This window comes from Lacerta agilis, chromosome 5, assembly GCF_009819535.1.
Source record: "Lacerta agilis isolate rLacAgi1 chromosome 5, rLacAgi1.pri, whole genome shotgun sequence".
In the NCBI taxonomy this organism is placed as follows: domain Eukaryota; kingdom Metazoa; phylum Chordata; class Lepidosauria; order Squamata; family Lacertidae; genus Lacerta; species Lacerta agilis.
Genome location: NC_046316.1, coordinates 43,568,838 through 43,586,573, shown reverse-complemented (window position 1 = coordinate 43,586,573; position 17,736 = coordinate 43,568,838). Strand labels below are relative to the sequence as shown.

Sequence of the window (17,736 nt, the reverse complement as noted above, 5' to 3'; positions counted from 1 at the left end):
ATAGAAATCATTCATATTTATTTATTGCATATAAAGATGTAAGAAGGCCTAAGTATCTGCCCTGCCCTGTATTCACTGCATTCAGCACCATTTTCATTCTGCTGCAGTTCAACTTCCATCAAACACTACATTACTTGCCTGCCTGTCCTCTGTGGTGAAATGCATAGCTTACAGATCCTCCAAGTGTCCCTATTTCCCAGGGATGTCCCTGATTTAGAGAAGCCATCTTGGTTTCTGATTGATTCTGGAATGTCCCACTTTTCCTTATACTGTCCCTATTTTCATTGAATAAATGTTGGAGGGTATGAAATTATCCGACGCCCGAGTCATCTGAAGGCAATCCTGTATAGGGAAGGTTTTTTAAAAAATATTAAATGTTTTATTGTGTTTTATATATGTTGGAAGCTGCCCAGAGTGGCTGGGCAACCCAGGACTCAGTTATACAGCTTCAAATAAAATGTTTTTAATGTGTTGTAAATTGCAATATACAGATGTGACACTAGAGCTATGCCAAATTCAATGTATTTTTTAAAATGTTTATTTAAAAACCACAGCGTTTTTTTTTTATATGTATGTAGATTCCACCCCAGTTAGGTGTGTGGGTGTGTGGGGTATAATAGTAAAATTATCATTATGGATGGGATGTCCCTATTTTCATTGCAGAAATGTTGGCGTGTGTGAGCTTACATAATTTACGCAAGGACATAATTGCAGAAATGTTGGAGCGTGTGAGTTACATAATTTACGCTTTGAGAACACTGTCCAACCATCTCATCCTCTGTCGTCCCCTTCTCCTTGTGCCTTCATCTTTCCCAACATCAGGGTCTTTTCCAGGGAGTCTTCTCTTCTCATGAGGTGGCCAAAGTATTGGAGCCTCAGCTTCAGGATCTGTCCTTCCAGTGAGCACTCTGGGCTGATTTCCTTAGGAATGGATAGGTTTGATCTTCTTGCAGTCCATGGGACTCTCAAGAGTCTCTTCCAGCACCATAATTCAAAAAGCATTAATTCTTTGGCGATCAGCCTTCTTTATGGTCCAGCTCTCACTTCCATACATCACTACTGGGAAAACCATAGCTTTAACTATATGACCTTTGTCGGCAAGGTGATGTCTTTGCTTTTTAAGATGCTGTCTAGGTTTGTCATTGCTTTTCTCCCAAGAAGCAGGCATCTTTTAATTTTGTGACTGCTGTCACCATCTGCAGTGATCATGGAACCCAAGAAAGTAAAATCTCTCACTGCCTCCATTTCTTCCCCTTCTATTTGCCAGGAGGTGATGGGACCAGTGGCCATGATCTTAGTTTTTTTGATGTTGAGCTTCAGACCATATTTTGCGCTCTCCTCTTTCACCTCATTAAAAGGTTCTTTAATTCTTCCTCACTTTCTGCCATCAAGGTTGTGTCATCAGCGTATCTGAGGTTGTTGGTATTTATTCCAGCAATCTTAATTCCGGTTTGGGATTCATCCAGTCCAGCCTTTGCATGATGAATCTGCATATGGGGAGCTCCGGTTTAATCTCTGACTACAAACCAGGATACCAAGTGACAATCAGAGCCCTAGTTTGATATCCTGGTTTGTAGTCAGAGACTGAACCACAGTTTCTCAGTTCTGATGTAATCGGAAACTGTGGCTTATTTATTTTGCATGAGAGAGTAGAGGGGAGGAGGAAGCATGAAAGCAGAACAAGAGTGTGGGTTTAATATACTATGCTTTGTTTAAACCAGGAGTGTTACATTTTAGCTAGGCAAATGACTGATTGTAATCCAGATCTTCCCTGCCCAACTCCATTACCATTATCCTAATTGCTCAATACAAAGGAATTAGTAACCAATAGGATACCATTTGCTTCCTTCTCCATTTGCTTCCATTTACTTAAACTTTCCCTAAATTGCCAGCAGCCAAGAATGGGCATTGTACTCCTACAAAGGCATAATTATTGAGTACTGGAGTTTTGTTAACCTTCTTATCTTGCATGCATTGCTTCTGAAAACAAAGGCCAAAATGGCATTTGCTTTTGAAGCTTTTGGCACATTTCATCCCTCAAAACAAATGCATTTTTAATCACAGATTCAAATCGATGGCAAGTTCAGTTGGGAGGCTGATTGAGACAGGTGTTTTATCTTTAGACAAGGCATAACTGTAAAACTGTAAAAACCTGCCATCTCGGTGGAAATTGCAGTTGCTGATTCTTCTTCTGTGTAAAAATTGACCTTCACTGATGCTAAAAGAAAGAAGACATTATACCAAAGAAGTGTTAGGCCACAGAAAGATTCACCCACTTTTCTGACCCCTTTGGAGAAGTGTTCACGTGAACAATCTCATGAGAATAGGGTTGCATGATGAAGTTTATGCTTCTGGTTAGGCTTAGAAGTTTTAGCACACTGCATTTCCCACAGATCTTTTCAGAGGTGGGACAAACCCCTAACAAGAGGGGTTTTCAGTAATTGCTCTAACTTTAATTGTGGTTTTGAAAACTGACAGCTTGTGCTCATGGAAGTCGAGGGACAATCTGTTCACCAGTGTTCCCCCTAGGTTTTATCTTGCAATTCCTATATGCCTTCATGCAAATCAGCTGTTGATGTGGTCTATGCATTTTGCTACTTCCACTAACTGCCTTCCTTGCACTACATTGGGCTGCTGGTGCATCTTTGCAAGACTTTTCTGAAATCATCATGAGAGAATTTGGTATCTGGGTTCCCCCATTGTTGTTTTCGTTTCAAAGAGGTGATGTATTGGTGTGATTAAAGGCAAAAAGCAGCTCTTTAGTAATTGTGCACAAAAGCTTTGCAGGCTTCAAATTGGAGCATGATTAAAAATAATCTATTATAATTTCAACTAAAATTGCATCTTCATCTGTAGTGCACTGAAGTAATTATATTATTTCCTCCATTTTTTATGGGAAGGTATGTACAGTGGGACAAGTGAAGGCCTGTGACAAGTTTATAGAAATCAAATGTGTAAATTATTAGATTTGAACTTGAATTTAATGGGGATTTTTCTTTAAGTGCTTTGCGAGCAATAACAGTAGCTGTTCCATTTAAATTATCTCACATGCTCTATGTGTAAACACAACTGCCACTTACTTGGATAGCCAGAGAGCACCCTGTAAGCAATGCCTTTGAATCAAGTGAGAAATTGCATTTATTTTTCTTATTTTTGTTCCCACTTTTGGCAATGAAACGCCTTAATTAGAGATGGGGAATCCTCACTGGTTATCCCACGAGTCTTGGAATTACCTTTTATTGGAGACACACCAGAGCCAACCTCAATAACCTGAGTACAAGGCATCACATACCAGGAACAACATAAGGATCTGCCCTTAAGACTAGTCTAGAAGCTGCTGTTGGTGCAGAATGGAGGGGCCAGGTTGCTAAGTGAAGTTACTTGCCATGATCCTGAGACACCGCTTTTAAAAGAGCTGCTGCGCTGGCTGCCGGTTTGCTGTCCACAGTCAGGTTTAAAGTGTTGGTACTGACCTATAAATCTTAAACCAGTTTATCTGAGGAAATGACTTCTCCAGTAGTGGATGCTAGGGTGGAGTGGAATATAGATGCCCACCTGACTTACCAGCAGCTGAAAGAGGAAAAGCAGCAAGGAGCTCTGCTGTGCAAATGCACCGGTGGAGCCAATAAGGTGCTAGCTCGCCCCACCATCCCAGCCCACCATCGACTACTGGCCCTCTTCCATATTGACCTGCTCTGTCACTAAGATCTTCTAATGAGGCCCTTGGAGGGGTTGCCATACGTCCGGAATTTCCCGGACAACCACAGAATACTGCAGTTGGAAACAGTATCTGGGCAGAAATCAGGGGAAATGTCCAGACGTATGGCAACCCATGTTGGCAGTCTTGTTTTTGCTGATTTTTCCTTAAAAATACCTCAAAAACAGCCTGCCGAGGACCAGCCTGCTGAGATCCATCTCACAGCAAGCAGGGGCAGGGCCTTTTTGTTTTGGTGGAGGAGTCCAGTGTATTGAACAACCTCCCCTCTGAAGGAAAGCAGGCACCAATGTTGCTTTGCTTTCAGAACCTGCTAAATTCTTATTATTCTCCCAGGCCTTCACTGGTCATTACTACAAGCTTACAGAGATTTGCAATGGTTTATAGCTAATGCCATATTGCTTGTTTTATTCTGTGTGTATGTGGGTTTTTTTAAATGTAAGTGAACCACTTTGACATTTTTAAAAAAGAAAGATAGTAGAGACATCTTTAAAATAAATAAATAATGTCAGCATCACACATTACCTAAACCCAATTACATGTGCATCTTGACATATACCAGCCATTTATGAATATTTACATAATGTTTACCAGAGTAACGTTATGTAAATATTCACAAATGATTGAAATGTGTCATGATATATCATGGGGGGGGGGAAAGAGAGGTGTTAAGCAATGCTGGTATTGATGTGGAGGTGAATCTTATTGCAATAAAACAGGAAGAAACTAGAATGTACCTAGGGGTGGTTGTAGATAAAAAAAGATGGAGAAAATGTAAGTCTCTAATAAGTAGTGTGAGAGCAGATATAGACAAATGCCTCTGAATACCAGTTGTTGGAAATCATAAGAAATCCTTAACGATGATGCACTGTGAGCTTAGGATCTCATCATTAGTTGTTGCTTCCCTGCAGCAAAAGTATTGGATTTCTAGATGCACAACTCTCTAAGCAGCCTCTTTGTATCATTCTGCTAACTCTCATCTGCTACCTGGTTCTACATTTTCTTTTTCCTTTGGCAGTTGCATTTTCAGGCCTTGGCTTCACCACCTTCTACTTGGCTGGGAAGTTGCATTGCTTTACCGAGAAAGGCCGTGGGAAAAGCTGGCGGCTCTGTGCAGCAATTCTACCTCTGTATTGCGCCATGATGATCGCTCTGTCACGCATGTGCGATTACAAGCATCATTGGCAAGGTGAGCCATGGGAATCTCCCCCTTATGTCAGTTGTCCTGCTCTTTGTCTGCTGTAGCAATTCTATCCATGTACAGTAAGCGGAAAGATAAATCACTGCTCTGATTCAGTATCCACACATAGTCTTTTTTTAAAAATACAATAAATCTTTTAAATGAAATACAGGGCAGAGGTAATTAATTAAGGCTTTTTTGACCCAGTTCAGTTTTGTAATTGTAGGCTTGTAAGTGGAATCTGTTCCAATTTCAGAGTTGCTCTTCCATGAATAATCCAGCAGAGGCTCTGGCTTGTGGAACGTTTTTGACAATTTCCTCTTCCCCATCCCACTTCTCTTGTGACTCGGGGGGGCGGGGTCCTCCCAACCCTCTGGAACAGATTTTCCAAGGAAAGAAGGGAATGTAGGTTGGAGGGGGAATTGGTATTGATGGCCTCTTCCACCAGTGGGCATCCCATAAGCAGCAATTTACTCACAAGATCTATGGCTCCAAATTGGAAGCTAGATCTCTGGCTACAGTTAGTTTAGCCAGTGTAAACAGAACTGAGTTGTCGAGGGTCCAAGCTGTCCCCAACTCCCCCTTACAAATTTTTCTGACCCCAGGGTATTCCTTTGGAAATATATTTTTAATTTACATAATAAAGTAGAAAGAAGTGATGGTCTAACTCAGGCTTCCTCAAACTTGGCCCTCCAGATGTTTTGAGACTACACTTCCCATCATCACCGACTGCTGGTCCTGCTAGCTAGGGATCATAGGAGTTGTAGGCGAAAAGCATATGGAGGGCTGAGGTTGAGGAGCCTGGTCTGTTAGTTTACTGAGCCTACATGTGTCCATTTTTGTGTTATGTTTTACTATGGATAGGTACTGATTTGAGGTACAGGCATGCATGTATTTGATTTACATCATCAGGTGTTATATCCAGGCATCAGGTGCTTAACTGTATTTTCAGGATGCTTCCTCTGCTGCAGAAAGCAGAATCAATGTTGTTTAGATCTGTATTTAACTATATAGATAAATACTGTATTTCTAACATCATACTATAGGTGATATAACATTAACACAGTGAATCCAAAATATAGTGAATGTTTACATTCATATGAACATTAGCATCCCAGGTGAATCTTATGCCCAGAATCTAGAAATAAACAGATGGCTGTTAATAGACTCCTAAATGTGATTTGTCAGCGTACACTGGTGTTTATTCAAGAAGTGGGGAAATGTATAACTATTTTCAGACACACACAAAAACCATTTGCTATAGTCAGCACTTGTGTCTGAATGTCTACGTTCTCTACATTTTGGGTGTTGCCTATTAATGCAATTTTTTGATAACCTACCTTAAACTTTCAAGGTCTGGGAGTAGATTATCTACCGTTTTTGACAAGGGATTGAATAATTTATCATCTGGTGTTTTGATCCAGCTCTATCTAAGTCATTGAAAATGAATCCTTTAATAGCTTTAGGGTTGCATTTTAAGATAATATAGAAAAAGGAGAAGAAACCCAGTTTGTCTAAAGGTAGTCAGATAACAGTCCTGCAACTCCCTAATAAATGCACCAAAGGTTTAGAAAAAGACCCATTGAATACAGTGCGTCTTGCATCCAAATGAGCACGTAGAGGGTGTGTTGGAAGGCTCTTGGGGATAGTTCAGTGAAAACTATTTCAGAGCTCTACTCACACAAGAAGTCTTCTCTTAATCTCATATCATGGCCTGAAAGTGTGGTCGTCAAATTCATACATAATACGTTGTAGAGAATATGCTTTCCCCCGATGTCTCTCTGTCTGTCTGTCTGTGGGTATGCATATGTATATGTGTAAAAGGCAAAACTAAGGCTGCTGTAGAGGTAAGTCTAGAAATATGTGCTTAAGAAATCTGCTGTGCCAAAAGCCAGAATTATTCATGGAATGAAATGTGTGCTGTGAGGCAGATAATTACAGGAGCCTTTTCTGTATGGTGGAAATAGACTGTACCCAAGGGGATTACTGCTATGTCCATTATGGCTGTGTATGCTTGTCTTTGAAGTTTAAGGAGGTAGAACTGGGAAAACTCTGTTGGCTTTTTGATGGAAACCAAGGACTGTATTAACAACATGTTTTTCTGCAGGTGGCCTTAGCACTTACCTAAAAGGACCACGTCCAGAATGGGGAGACTTAAATGACTCGGTAAAATGCAGCTACAGGCTTTCTTGCTCAGTCATTGTCTCCTACACTAAGAGGAGACAGGCAACTGTGCTGAATTACTTGTGATAACAGCCTTTATTGCCCAGTGGGGAACAAACAGGGACAATCAGTATAGCATATGGGACACAGGTACTGTATGTGAAAGGCAAATAGGACAGCCATACACCTAAAAAGTCATATATAAGTTTGACTAAATTAATGTGATGAGCTCCTTTCCACTCTAATGGGAAAGCATAGCATACTGGTTGAATGATGGCAGATGAACTTCCTCCATTATGAATTCCAAGCAGGTCGCTAATTACTTTTAACAAGGTTTTCCACCCTCCTTAAAAAAAAAAAAGACTGCAATTTATTTTCCCAACAAGGTACACAGAAATAATTATAATGGATAAAAGGCTTCTGAGTGTCAAGCATTAAATCTGGGCTAACAGCCTTTTCCTTGTGACATCCTTTGTGTATTTCCTTACTGGAGAGATGAAAAAAATAAAGTAAAATAATTCTGAGACAGTTCCAAAAAGTTCAAAGTCACAGGCCCTTTCATTTGAGGTGGGGGATTGGGTAAAATGGCTTTCTAGTTTGCAAGCTGCTGATGGAAGCTCCACAAAGAGGAAAGAGAAGAGTGTGGTTGCACTCAGGTTCCGCTTTCAGGCTTTTGTTTTTAAAGTCTTATATACAACTTAATTGACAAAAAATATCCAAGTGGATTACTGTATATAAAAAATATAAAATATCCATTAGCTACTCATGAAATTATATGTTTTAAAAAAGCAAATTGACATAAAATTCATGGAAATATTTGCCCACCCCGGGAGAAGATTCTCACTCAAGAGGCATAGCTACAGGTATTTCCCTTGAAGTAACAGTGGAAACAAGGGACGTGGGTGGCGCTGTGGTCTAAACCACAGAGCCTAGGGCTTGCCGATCAGAAGGTTGGCAGTTCAAATCACTGCGACGGGGTGAGCTCCCATTGCTTGGTCCCAGCTCCTGCCCACCTAGCTGTTCGAAAGCACATCAAAGTGCAAGTAGATAAATAGGTACTGCTCCAACGGAAAGGTAAACGGCGTTTCCGTGTGCTGCTCTGGTTCGCTAGAAGCGGCTTAGTCATGTTGGCCACATGACCCAGAAGCTGTCTGTGAACAAACACCGGCTCCCTCTGCCTATAGAGTGAGATGAGCGCCGCAACCCCAGAGTCGTCTGCAACTGGACCTAACGGTCAGAGATACCTTTACCTTTAACAATGGAAACACATGGCTTTCCATCTGCATCTGGTTGGCCACTGTGAGGGAACTGCTGGATAAGATCCAGCAGTTCTTATGTTCTCAGGTTCCTGATTATCCTGCACATTAGTGCTCAGTTTATTGCATGAAATAGTTGCTGTATACATGTGTCCCCCAAAATGTCTTTTTTTAATTAGTTGCACAAGTGTGTGTGTGTGTGTGCGCGCGCATGTGCGCAAGTGTAATTCTTCAAGTATGCTGGGGATCACTGTTTCACATTCCTATATTGTTGTCGTTGACAACCTTAGATGCATACAGATCTCTTGAACACAAGATAATCTCCAATATTTGCATGTGTTAAATTTGTTTGATCCTCTTTGGGACACCATTTATTTTCAAGGGGGAAAGAATATTCTCTTGATGGAGTAGAATTCTGAATGCTAATTATAATGAGTGCAAAACACAAATAGAGGAAATATGTTGGCTATTTAGTGACAGGGCACTATAAATTCTGTGTAGGAACTTTTAAAAAGCTGAGGGTAAAGACTATAAACACGATGCCATGTATTTAAATATATTTCTTTTGCATTTCCTTGTGGAAAGCAGTCATGCATTAAGAAACAAGAAAAAGCATATTGCACTAATATCTTGGTTAAATGTCTTGGTTTTGTTGTATCAAATATAATAAAAGTAGCAATAAGTAGCTGAAGCCCCTCATTTGAGTGCACACATAGGTGCAGAGGAATTTAATAAAGGTGGAACAAATTGGTGATAATGCCCAGAGAGAGGCTGTGAGTCATCAATATCAATTAAACAAATACGTATTGTTCAGCATGGCTTGTTGTTGTTTTAATTGCTTGATAGAACAAAGTATTAGTTTTCTCTAGTGGTTTCAAATAATGAACATGTTGGAAGTTCGATGCCACCTTGTAAATCTATTCATATTACAGTTGCTTGGAAATTGCTTGGGTTGGTCTTAAAAAGCACAAATTTCATTTACTTAACACCAATGTAATAGCAACAGCATAACCCAGTACAGTTGTACCTTGGTTTTCGAACAGCTTAGTTCCCGAACGTTTTGGCTCCCGAACGCTCCAAACCCAGAAGTGACTGTCCCAGTTTGCAAACTATTTTTGGAAACCAAATGTCTGATGGGGCTTCTGCGGCTTCTGATTGGCTGCAGGAGCTTCCTGCAGCCAATCAGAAACTGCGCTTTGGTTTCCGAATGTTTTGGAAGTTGAATGGACTTCCAGGACGGCTTCCATTTGGCTTCCAACGTACGACTGCACTTGTGTGATGACTGGTTTTGCTGAATGGAATGACTGTCATAGACCAGCTTTAATAATGAAGTGTTTTCAAGTCATTATACTATCCACATGGCAATTGTAGTTGTTACTACTAAAGTGAATATGTGGAATTTTTAGCACCAGGACTAGTCATTAAAGATCATATGTTTCACAAAGGGTCAGCGCAGATATGTTCAACTAAGGTGGTGATTCTCACTTAACCTTTGCAAGCGATTTTCAGGGAATAGCATTACCAGATAATAGGCTTCCTAAAAACATAATATAAACTCCACAGTAGTCTTCTGCCACTGCTAATAACCACATTGAAATTGTATACGAACCCTCTATGGGTTTTGTTTCTCTTCAACCTCTCTGCTGCCATCCGCCATGATTTGGAGTGTGAACTTTAGCAGTGAGGAGTCTGCTGCATAGGGAAAGCTAATGTAGTGCTCTCCAGATGCTATGAACTACAACTCCCATAAGCCACAGCAAGCCTGGCCATGAGTCAGGGATGTTGGGAGTTGAAGTCCACAACATTGGGTTGGCTACCCTAGCTTTAGAATCCTTATATATTTAAATACATGTATTTGCAAAATAAAGCAAATTGGGGCTCTAATACATGCAGGAAACATGCATGAGTTTAATAGGCTCTTGTAACAGTGTAATTCACACTGTTACACTGAATGTAACTGTGCAGATGGTTGCCTTTTTTATGTAGAATACAGTGCTGGAGGGTATTGGGGGCGGGGAGGCAGTTACCCCAGCCTTGTTCTTTATGCAATATCAATCTTGTAGGGAAATAAATATCTGAAGATGGATTCTCTGGGTATAGTTTCTTCTGCTGACTGTCAAAAGTTGACCAACGAAACTAAAGTGTAAGAATTTCGCAGCTAAAGTATCCCAGGTCCCTTTTAATACAGAACATGGTGGCTAACCAAAATCAAGCACGTGTGATTCCTACCTTTCTTAATTTTGGTGTGTGTGTGTGTGTGTTGCTTGTTTCAGTTGACTTACTGAATATAACAAGATGATCAAAATAAAAACCCTAGGTAATAACTAACATTAAAGCCAGAAACATTTCATCCAAATCAGAGGGGGGAAGGCTGACACTTGTGTTTTACTAGAACCCTGAGCTCCAACAGGAGCAAGGCATTAATCAAACAATTAATTTTAATGTGAGGAAAAGTTGCCTCTGAGCAGAGCATAGGAATTTGTTTTGAGGACCGGAACCAGGTGAGCTTCTACATTTTTAAAATCAGTCTCTGGTCATTCTAAGCTGACTTCATTTTAGCAGTCTAGTTTAAGAAGACAAGCCATTTTGTCATGAAGATTGTTCAGTACCCACTGGTGTGGTGGGGCAGAGCCACCAAGCCACCTTCCCCACACTAACTGCACTATCCCCCTATGTGAACGGGGTGGGAAGGCCGTAGTGAGTTAATGCTGTATCTAATTTGGGGGCTCACTCCCTTTCTCCCTTAGCTGTAGAGTTCTAGCAGTAATACATGACTTTTTAGCAAATATTGTTTTCCTTTACCTCCCACATCTAGATGCCTTTGTCGGAGGGGTCATCGGCCTCATGTTTGCTTACATTTGCTACAGACAACACTACCCTCCGTTGGGTAACCTGTCTTGTCACAAGCCTTACGTCAGTCTGCTTGCTCAGACCGTGCTGAAGAAAGAAGAGGCACCCACTGTGGATAATGCAACCAGCCTGCCTCTGGAAGGGATAACAGAAGGTCCGGTATGACTAATACACATGCAGGATGAACTTCTAGCCCTTTCATACATTCCGCCAATCCAAACTGGTCTCTCTGCATAACAAATGTCTCTTAAACAGCTGTGATTCTGCCATACCCCCCTTACTTTTCCATATCCTTTTCTTTCCCCTCATACACCTCTGTCCTGTGTTTCCCACACCCTCTGTTCCATGCAAAAGCAATGATTGTTTAAGGGGACAAATACAGAACTAAGATCCGTGAGACGCTGCTCATGATTACTAATCTCTATGTACATGGCACTTCCAGTGTGCAGAGTGCTAGCTTATTCATACTTACCAACAGCCATCTGAGGCAGGTCATTATTATTCCCATTTTATAGATGGGTGGCAGAGGCTGGAAGAGAATGTGTTGCTCAAGGCCACCCAGTGAACCTGTGGCTGAGCTAGAACACGGATCAGGACCAACTCTTACTCGGATGGACCATATCGACTGCAAAGGGATTAAATATCTTCTGCTAAGAAGTTAAAGGCATTACGAACTGTGATTGACACCGCACCTTCTTTTCCGAAGGCTTTCAACATGTATCAAGAAGGTTTATTTCTTTTATGTCTCATAACTCTGTATGCGGTTACAAAAGCATTCTGCATGTCTCCCAGTTGTCTAACACGTAGCAGTGCAAATATCTTTGTGCTGCCCATCAAGTCTGGCATCGTTCTTCTGTGCTGACTATAATGAAATGATGGTTTTAAATATACAAAAGAGCAAGAGCTGGAGGAGGCCAAGATTGCAGGCATCAGTCATTCCTGAGCAAGATGTCCACAGCACCAGTTATGCAAAGACCCTGGAACTCTCAGCTGGCAATAAAATATACTGATAGGATCACTTGGACACTCTTAATATTAACACATTAGCGGAACGTTTTCCCCCCTTTCCCTTGAGAGCATAAATTTACATTCAAGCTGAATAACTCATTGCCAAACAGCAAGTTGTATTCCTTTTTTTAAAGAAACAAAACAAAAAACCTAACACCGAAAATATCCTGAACTGTGAAGGTGGAAAACAACAACAACACATTTTTTGTGAATATGTGAGCTAGAGTCACATTAGTCTAATGAGTTTTTCTTCCTTTGTTTATTAGATGGGGATTTTGATAGTTTGGCATTCATGGCAATTTGTTTTTGGGAAGATTGACTCTCCCTGCCCCCACCAATGCTATATTAACTTGTGTTATATTCTGCATCTGCAATTCTGAATCTAGCACTTTCTCAAGCACCTTGTTTGGGAGGTTGCTGTTATATTACTACAAGTGCATGCATGGGTGGGTGGGTGGGTGTGGCAGCACTCAGTGGCATATATGTGAAAAATCGTAGACCTCATTCCAGAAGTCTGTGGCAAAAAGCGAGGACTCCCAGCCGAGCATGCTGCTTTGGTGAACTCCATAGGGACACTTCACTCGTGTGCAGCCTTTCGCTTATGCAAGGTTGTTGGCAGTGTTCGAAGTCTGAACTAGTCCACTGTCTTTTGATAAGTACCTCAGGCTGTACCTCAGGTTCATGAACCTGCTGTGATATTTCACAGGTGTGCACAAGACTGCATCTATTGACAAAAAGGTTTATATCCTGTTCATTATTCCATCGGCCCCTCTTCAGATTTCAGATATCTCAGCGAAAACTCACAAAGTCATTGGCCACTGTTTGGTGTGGTGAATAACAAGTGGGCAGGATGACTCAAGGGAGATTTTTCCTTCTTCGGTCCCTCATTGCACACTGCACACCCAGTGTTGGGAGCAATGCTCACAGCCTCAGGACATGAATACAACCACGTGGTCCGGGTTGCTGCCTTGTGCATCTTTTCCCCAGTCTAGTTAGGGACGCATTGGTGAAGGTCTCTGCCACCCTTATAGAGCAGAGCAATTATGTAGCATATCCACATTAGTTAACCCCCCTTTTTTTTCTTCCATTAATTCTTTGTGCAAGTGTCACACTGCAGTGAAATCATGTCCCTTTTGATGACAGAAAGAAAAACATGCCGCTGAAATCTTAATAAAAGTGTATTAGGGAAGAATATGTTTTATGTAATAATCTGACAATGGGATTTTTTGGTTTGATCAGCTAGCTAGACTAACGGAGGCTGCTTTGATCAATGCTACCCATTATGGTGCTTTCAACTGGAAGAGATTGCTACCATAGCTATACTTACACCTAATGTGTGCCTGATGGACTATGCATTGGCCTAGTCCGTAATTTAACAAGTTCACATCCCCCTATAAAAACTGAGCATTTTCTTTGCCATTTTTTTTTCTTTTTTTGCGGGGGGATAGGGGTTACCTGAAGGAAGTGATTGTTAGTTGACAACTATGATTTTGGGGGGGGTCAAAGGTGAGAACAGATGAAACCCCCCTTTTAAAAATAGATCCATTGGACACAGTAACATAATACAGATACCCGAAATGAGGATTGTATATACTGACAATATACAATGAATTAGAATCACATTCTTTTAAAAGCCCTGTAGAATTTAATAGGAAGAAACATTTGTGTTTCTGTGTGTTTTTTATGTAAATATATTGGGATGTAAAATATACTGTGGAGATAAGGATCTTACACCTCTATATGTGTGAGAGAAAAGGAAATTACAAATGGGTGGAAAGTCAGAATAGTATCAGGATTCACTTTTCCTGAATATGCAATGACATAACTTTTGCCTACCTTATAGGGTTTAGGAAGTTTTGCAGTATTTCCCCCAATGATCAGATACTTACATATTCTCTGAATCACTTGTCTTTACTGTCTTACTAGTGAAATTTTCACAATGGTCCTAGATCTATATTTTTGAGAGAAAAAATTCTTACAGAATGAATTCTGTTATAGAGGTGCTCTAATTTTTTTATTCAGACATCTGTCTATGCATGGAACAAACTGTTCAAAACCTTAGTATGTTATATGTGCCAACTATAGTTGGAGGAGGGACTGTGGGAATGTCCTGCAGAACACCCCAAGCCTTTGTCATGGGAACCAGCCTTTAAGCAGGAGGTGTTGCTGAAATTGCCCTAGGCTTAAAAAGCTTTCCTGGAGGTTTAGCTGCTCCTGTGCCTTCAGGTGTCCTGGTGAGACTAGCAGATCAGGCACAAGGTTTCTCTCCAAGGGTCTGTTTTCTCTGCTTCATTTCCTTTGAAGCTGGCCCCAGTCTGCTATTGTACTACTCATATATGCCCTCCACCAATGTTACTATATTTGGAATAAAAACTGAAAGTTGCTGCATTGGCGCATCTCGAGTTTCTAAACCAGTGGCTCCTTAAGGCATCTTTCAGGGTTAGGTGGAGATTTGGAGGCTACCAAGTCAAGTTGACTGTATGGGAAACTTCAGGCCCAGGAGGCAAAGGCAGCAATCTAGGCGTCTCTGTCTGTGTCCCTTGAGACCCTCTCTAGGCCATACATCCCCAAAGCCACATGCTTCACCAGGCATTTTCCTTGAGAGTTTTGACTTGGCTGAAATATGCCATTGAACTCTAGTAATGCTTCTTGATGGAGGATAGAGAGAAGTGTGTTAGTGTGAAGAAGGTAGCATACTGTATGAAGGTAAAATTCATGCTTGTTGCTCTTACAACTTTTGAGTCTGGCCCCACCCACCACTGATATGTGGCCCCCAGAAAGTTGCCCAGGGGGTGAATGTGGCCCTCAAGCTCTGGATTAAACCATACTTTTTTTTATTAAAAAACCAACAACTTCTCATGGTAGCCCAGTTTACAGGAACAAACTGAACATGGTGTCCATTTCAAAAGCAAGAAAGCAACCTCTTGTAGCAAGCCATTTGTGCACCACAATTCACTATGCAGAGTATTTGACTTCCACCATACCATTCCAAGCTCTTTTCTGTGGCTTGCAGTGTCAATGGCAAAATTGGCCTGGTCACTATGTAGACCAGCTTCACTCTGCTGATCTGAATGTAGCCACTGTTCCAGTATGCATTTGGATCTTGGCTTGATTCACATAATGATCTTAAGGTATCATCAATCATTCTCAATTTTCCTCATAAATGTTCCCTCTCCCATAACAAAGCTGCCTTCCTAGTTTCCTCTCACAACAAGACTAAATGTTCTAAGTGATGCATTAAATGCATTTCGTTCTGCCTAATTCTTAAAAATGAATGAAATACATGGGCTCTCCTCCAGAATGCTGTATGAACTCACCATGCCTTGGAAGAAGTTCCTCCTCCAGCCATTTCCACCCATTTCCTTAAGATATAATTAGAAGACTTGCCAACCATTAAATGAATCCCGGCTAACCAGATTATAGAATGTGGCATTCAGTGCCACAAAAATATATCCATACTGCTAGATAGTTGGGAGAGACTTTGCAATGCGGCAAAAGAATGAAGTGTATTTAATGGAGGTAATTACACCGAGGGCCATAAAAGAATCCATGTAAAAGCTTTTGATTTTAATGTAATTAAAATTTACTGAGGATGTAATGATGTAAACCTTACGGAAATATCCAGAAGAGCTGCAGTTACTAGTGCAAGTTGGTGAGGAAAAGGCATTTTTGTGGATCAGTGTCTTTTTAATTTTGTGCTTTTAATGTGAAGGAAATGTAAATGCTGTAATGCACCAATAAAAATGAACATGAATGTGGGAACTTTGTACATTGTGATGCTGCAATTTTTATTTTGTTGGCAAGAGACTTGGCTTTCTTTGCCCCACTGACTTCTGAATGTTGATAATGTTGTCAGTAGCTGGTATCGGGAAGTACCCACGGCTGTCTCACAAAGGAAATGCCATCTGTAATATTCCTAGAATCCCTAATTGATCTTATTCCTTTCTTTTTTTATATACAACTCCCGCAATCCAATTTTCTGGTCATAGATTCAGCTTCATTCATGTTTACCTCTCTGCGTTCCGCCATGGGAAACTATGGTTTCTGTGATGCATGTGAGAGTGACTGATGGCATATGATGCATGGAAGGTTCTGTGCATCAAAATGTTTGGCTTAGCAGAGATGGTATATTATGTCCTTTAACTGAAAGCAAGTAGCATCATGTTCTTAGGGCCTAATCAACTCAGAGGAATAGATGCCCGGGTGACTTTGAATTATAGCTTCAGGGCAAAATGGAGAGAAAAGAAAGCCAGTAGACTATAAACCAGTTTTTAACACAGCTGCCTGGTTCAGTGGACACATTCAGGCTCTGGGTATCTGTTTCTCTGGCAGTGAAACATGAATTATGATTCAGTCTTCTGCTTGTTTTTTTTTTTTTTTAAAGCAGAAGATGTTAAATCTTGGCTTTGTTCATCCTAGCCCTGTTGCTGGTAAGTTTGTAGAAGCAGAAAACGCATAGATTAATTACAGGAAAGTAGAGACTTGTCTCTAGTTTTGCATCTGTTTAATTTAGCACAGAGATAGCCAATGTGGTTTCTGCCAGACATTTCAGACTCCAACTCCTATCAGCCTCACTCAGCATAAGTAGTGGTCAGGGGTGGTGGAAGTTGTGTCACAAAACATATGGAGGGCACAATATTGACTCCTTGATTTATTATTATTATTATTATTATTATTATTATTATTATTATTATTATTATTATTATATATTTCAATTTATACACCACCCTATAACCTATATAATTGGTCATGGTTGTGGGACCTGTTTCCCTTCAGATTTTTCTGGACTACAACTCCCATCATCCTCAATTATTGGCCATCCTAGTTGAAGCTGATGGGAGTATGAGTTGATGATATCTGGAGATCCATAGATTCCCTACCCCTGATCAATAGTTTTGACAAAGCTAGTACTATATTCACAAAGCACTTATTATAGCTTCAGGCAACCCAACTGCACAATTTCTGTTTTTTTATGAGTGGTTCCCACATTCTCAATGCAGTCCCCTTTCTGTTCCTAATTCTTATCCCTTATGCACAATAAAAATTCAACCATAGCTACATTACACAATATTTTCTTGTTGGCAGCCATCAATGCATACTGAAATGACAATGTGTATATCGGCAGATGTTGCCTTCTGTGCATATAATAAGAACTCACTCAAAGAGAGCTTTTGGCACTCAGCAGATTTGTGCTATTTCATACAGTGGCACTCAATGCATTGGTCAGATAACTGTCAGTAAAGTCTGGTTTAGTGGTATCATTGAAATTTGTATTTCTAGGTTCACAGATATTAGTCTTGCAAGCATACAATACTCACCTGAAATACAAGGTAAGGATTATATATCCCGACATGTAATAGAAGCAGACAATAATAGAGGCAAGAAGTGGTGGCAAACTGATGGAGGAAAGGGAACACACAGTCTCTCCCACTACAACTGCTCTGCTGCAATGCGTAAAGTACAATAATTGGGGGGGGGGAGAGATTATTTTTGAGCCAATCCAGTTTAATCCGTAGTAATTTCACCTATCACTAGTACTAAGATGAAGCCAATATGTGTGTATG

General features: G+C 40.6%; 1 protein-coding gene across 1 annotated transcript in view; it reads left to right on the top strand.

Moving 5' to 3' along the window:
- PLPP4 (phospholipid phosphatase 4) overlaps window positions 1–11,813 on the top strand; it is an 84,765-nt gene extending 72,952 nt beyond the window's left edge. The window contains 2 exon segments of the mRNA XM_033149516.1: window positions 4,734–4,904; window positions 11,130–11,813. Of these exon segments, the coding sequence (XP_033005407.1) occupies window positions 4,734–4,904; window positions 11,130–11,329 (371 nt within the window). The 3' untranslated portion in view covers window positions 11,330–11,813.
- The last annotated feature ends 5,923 nt before the right edge of the window (window positions 11,814–17,736 follow it).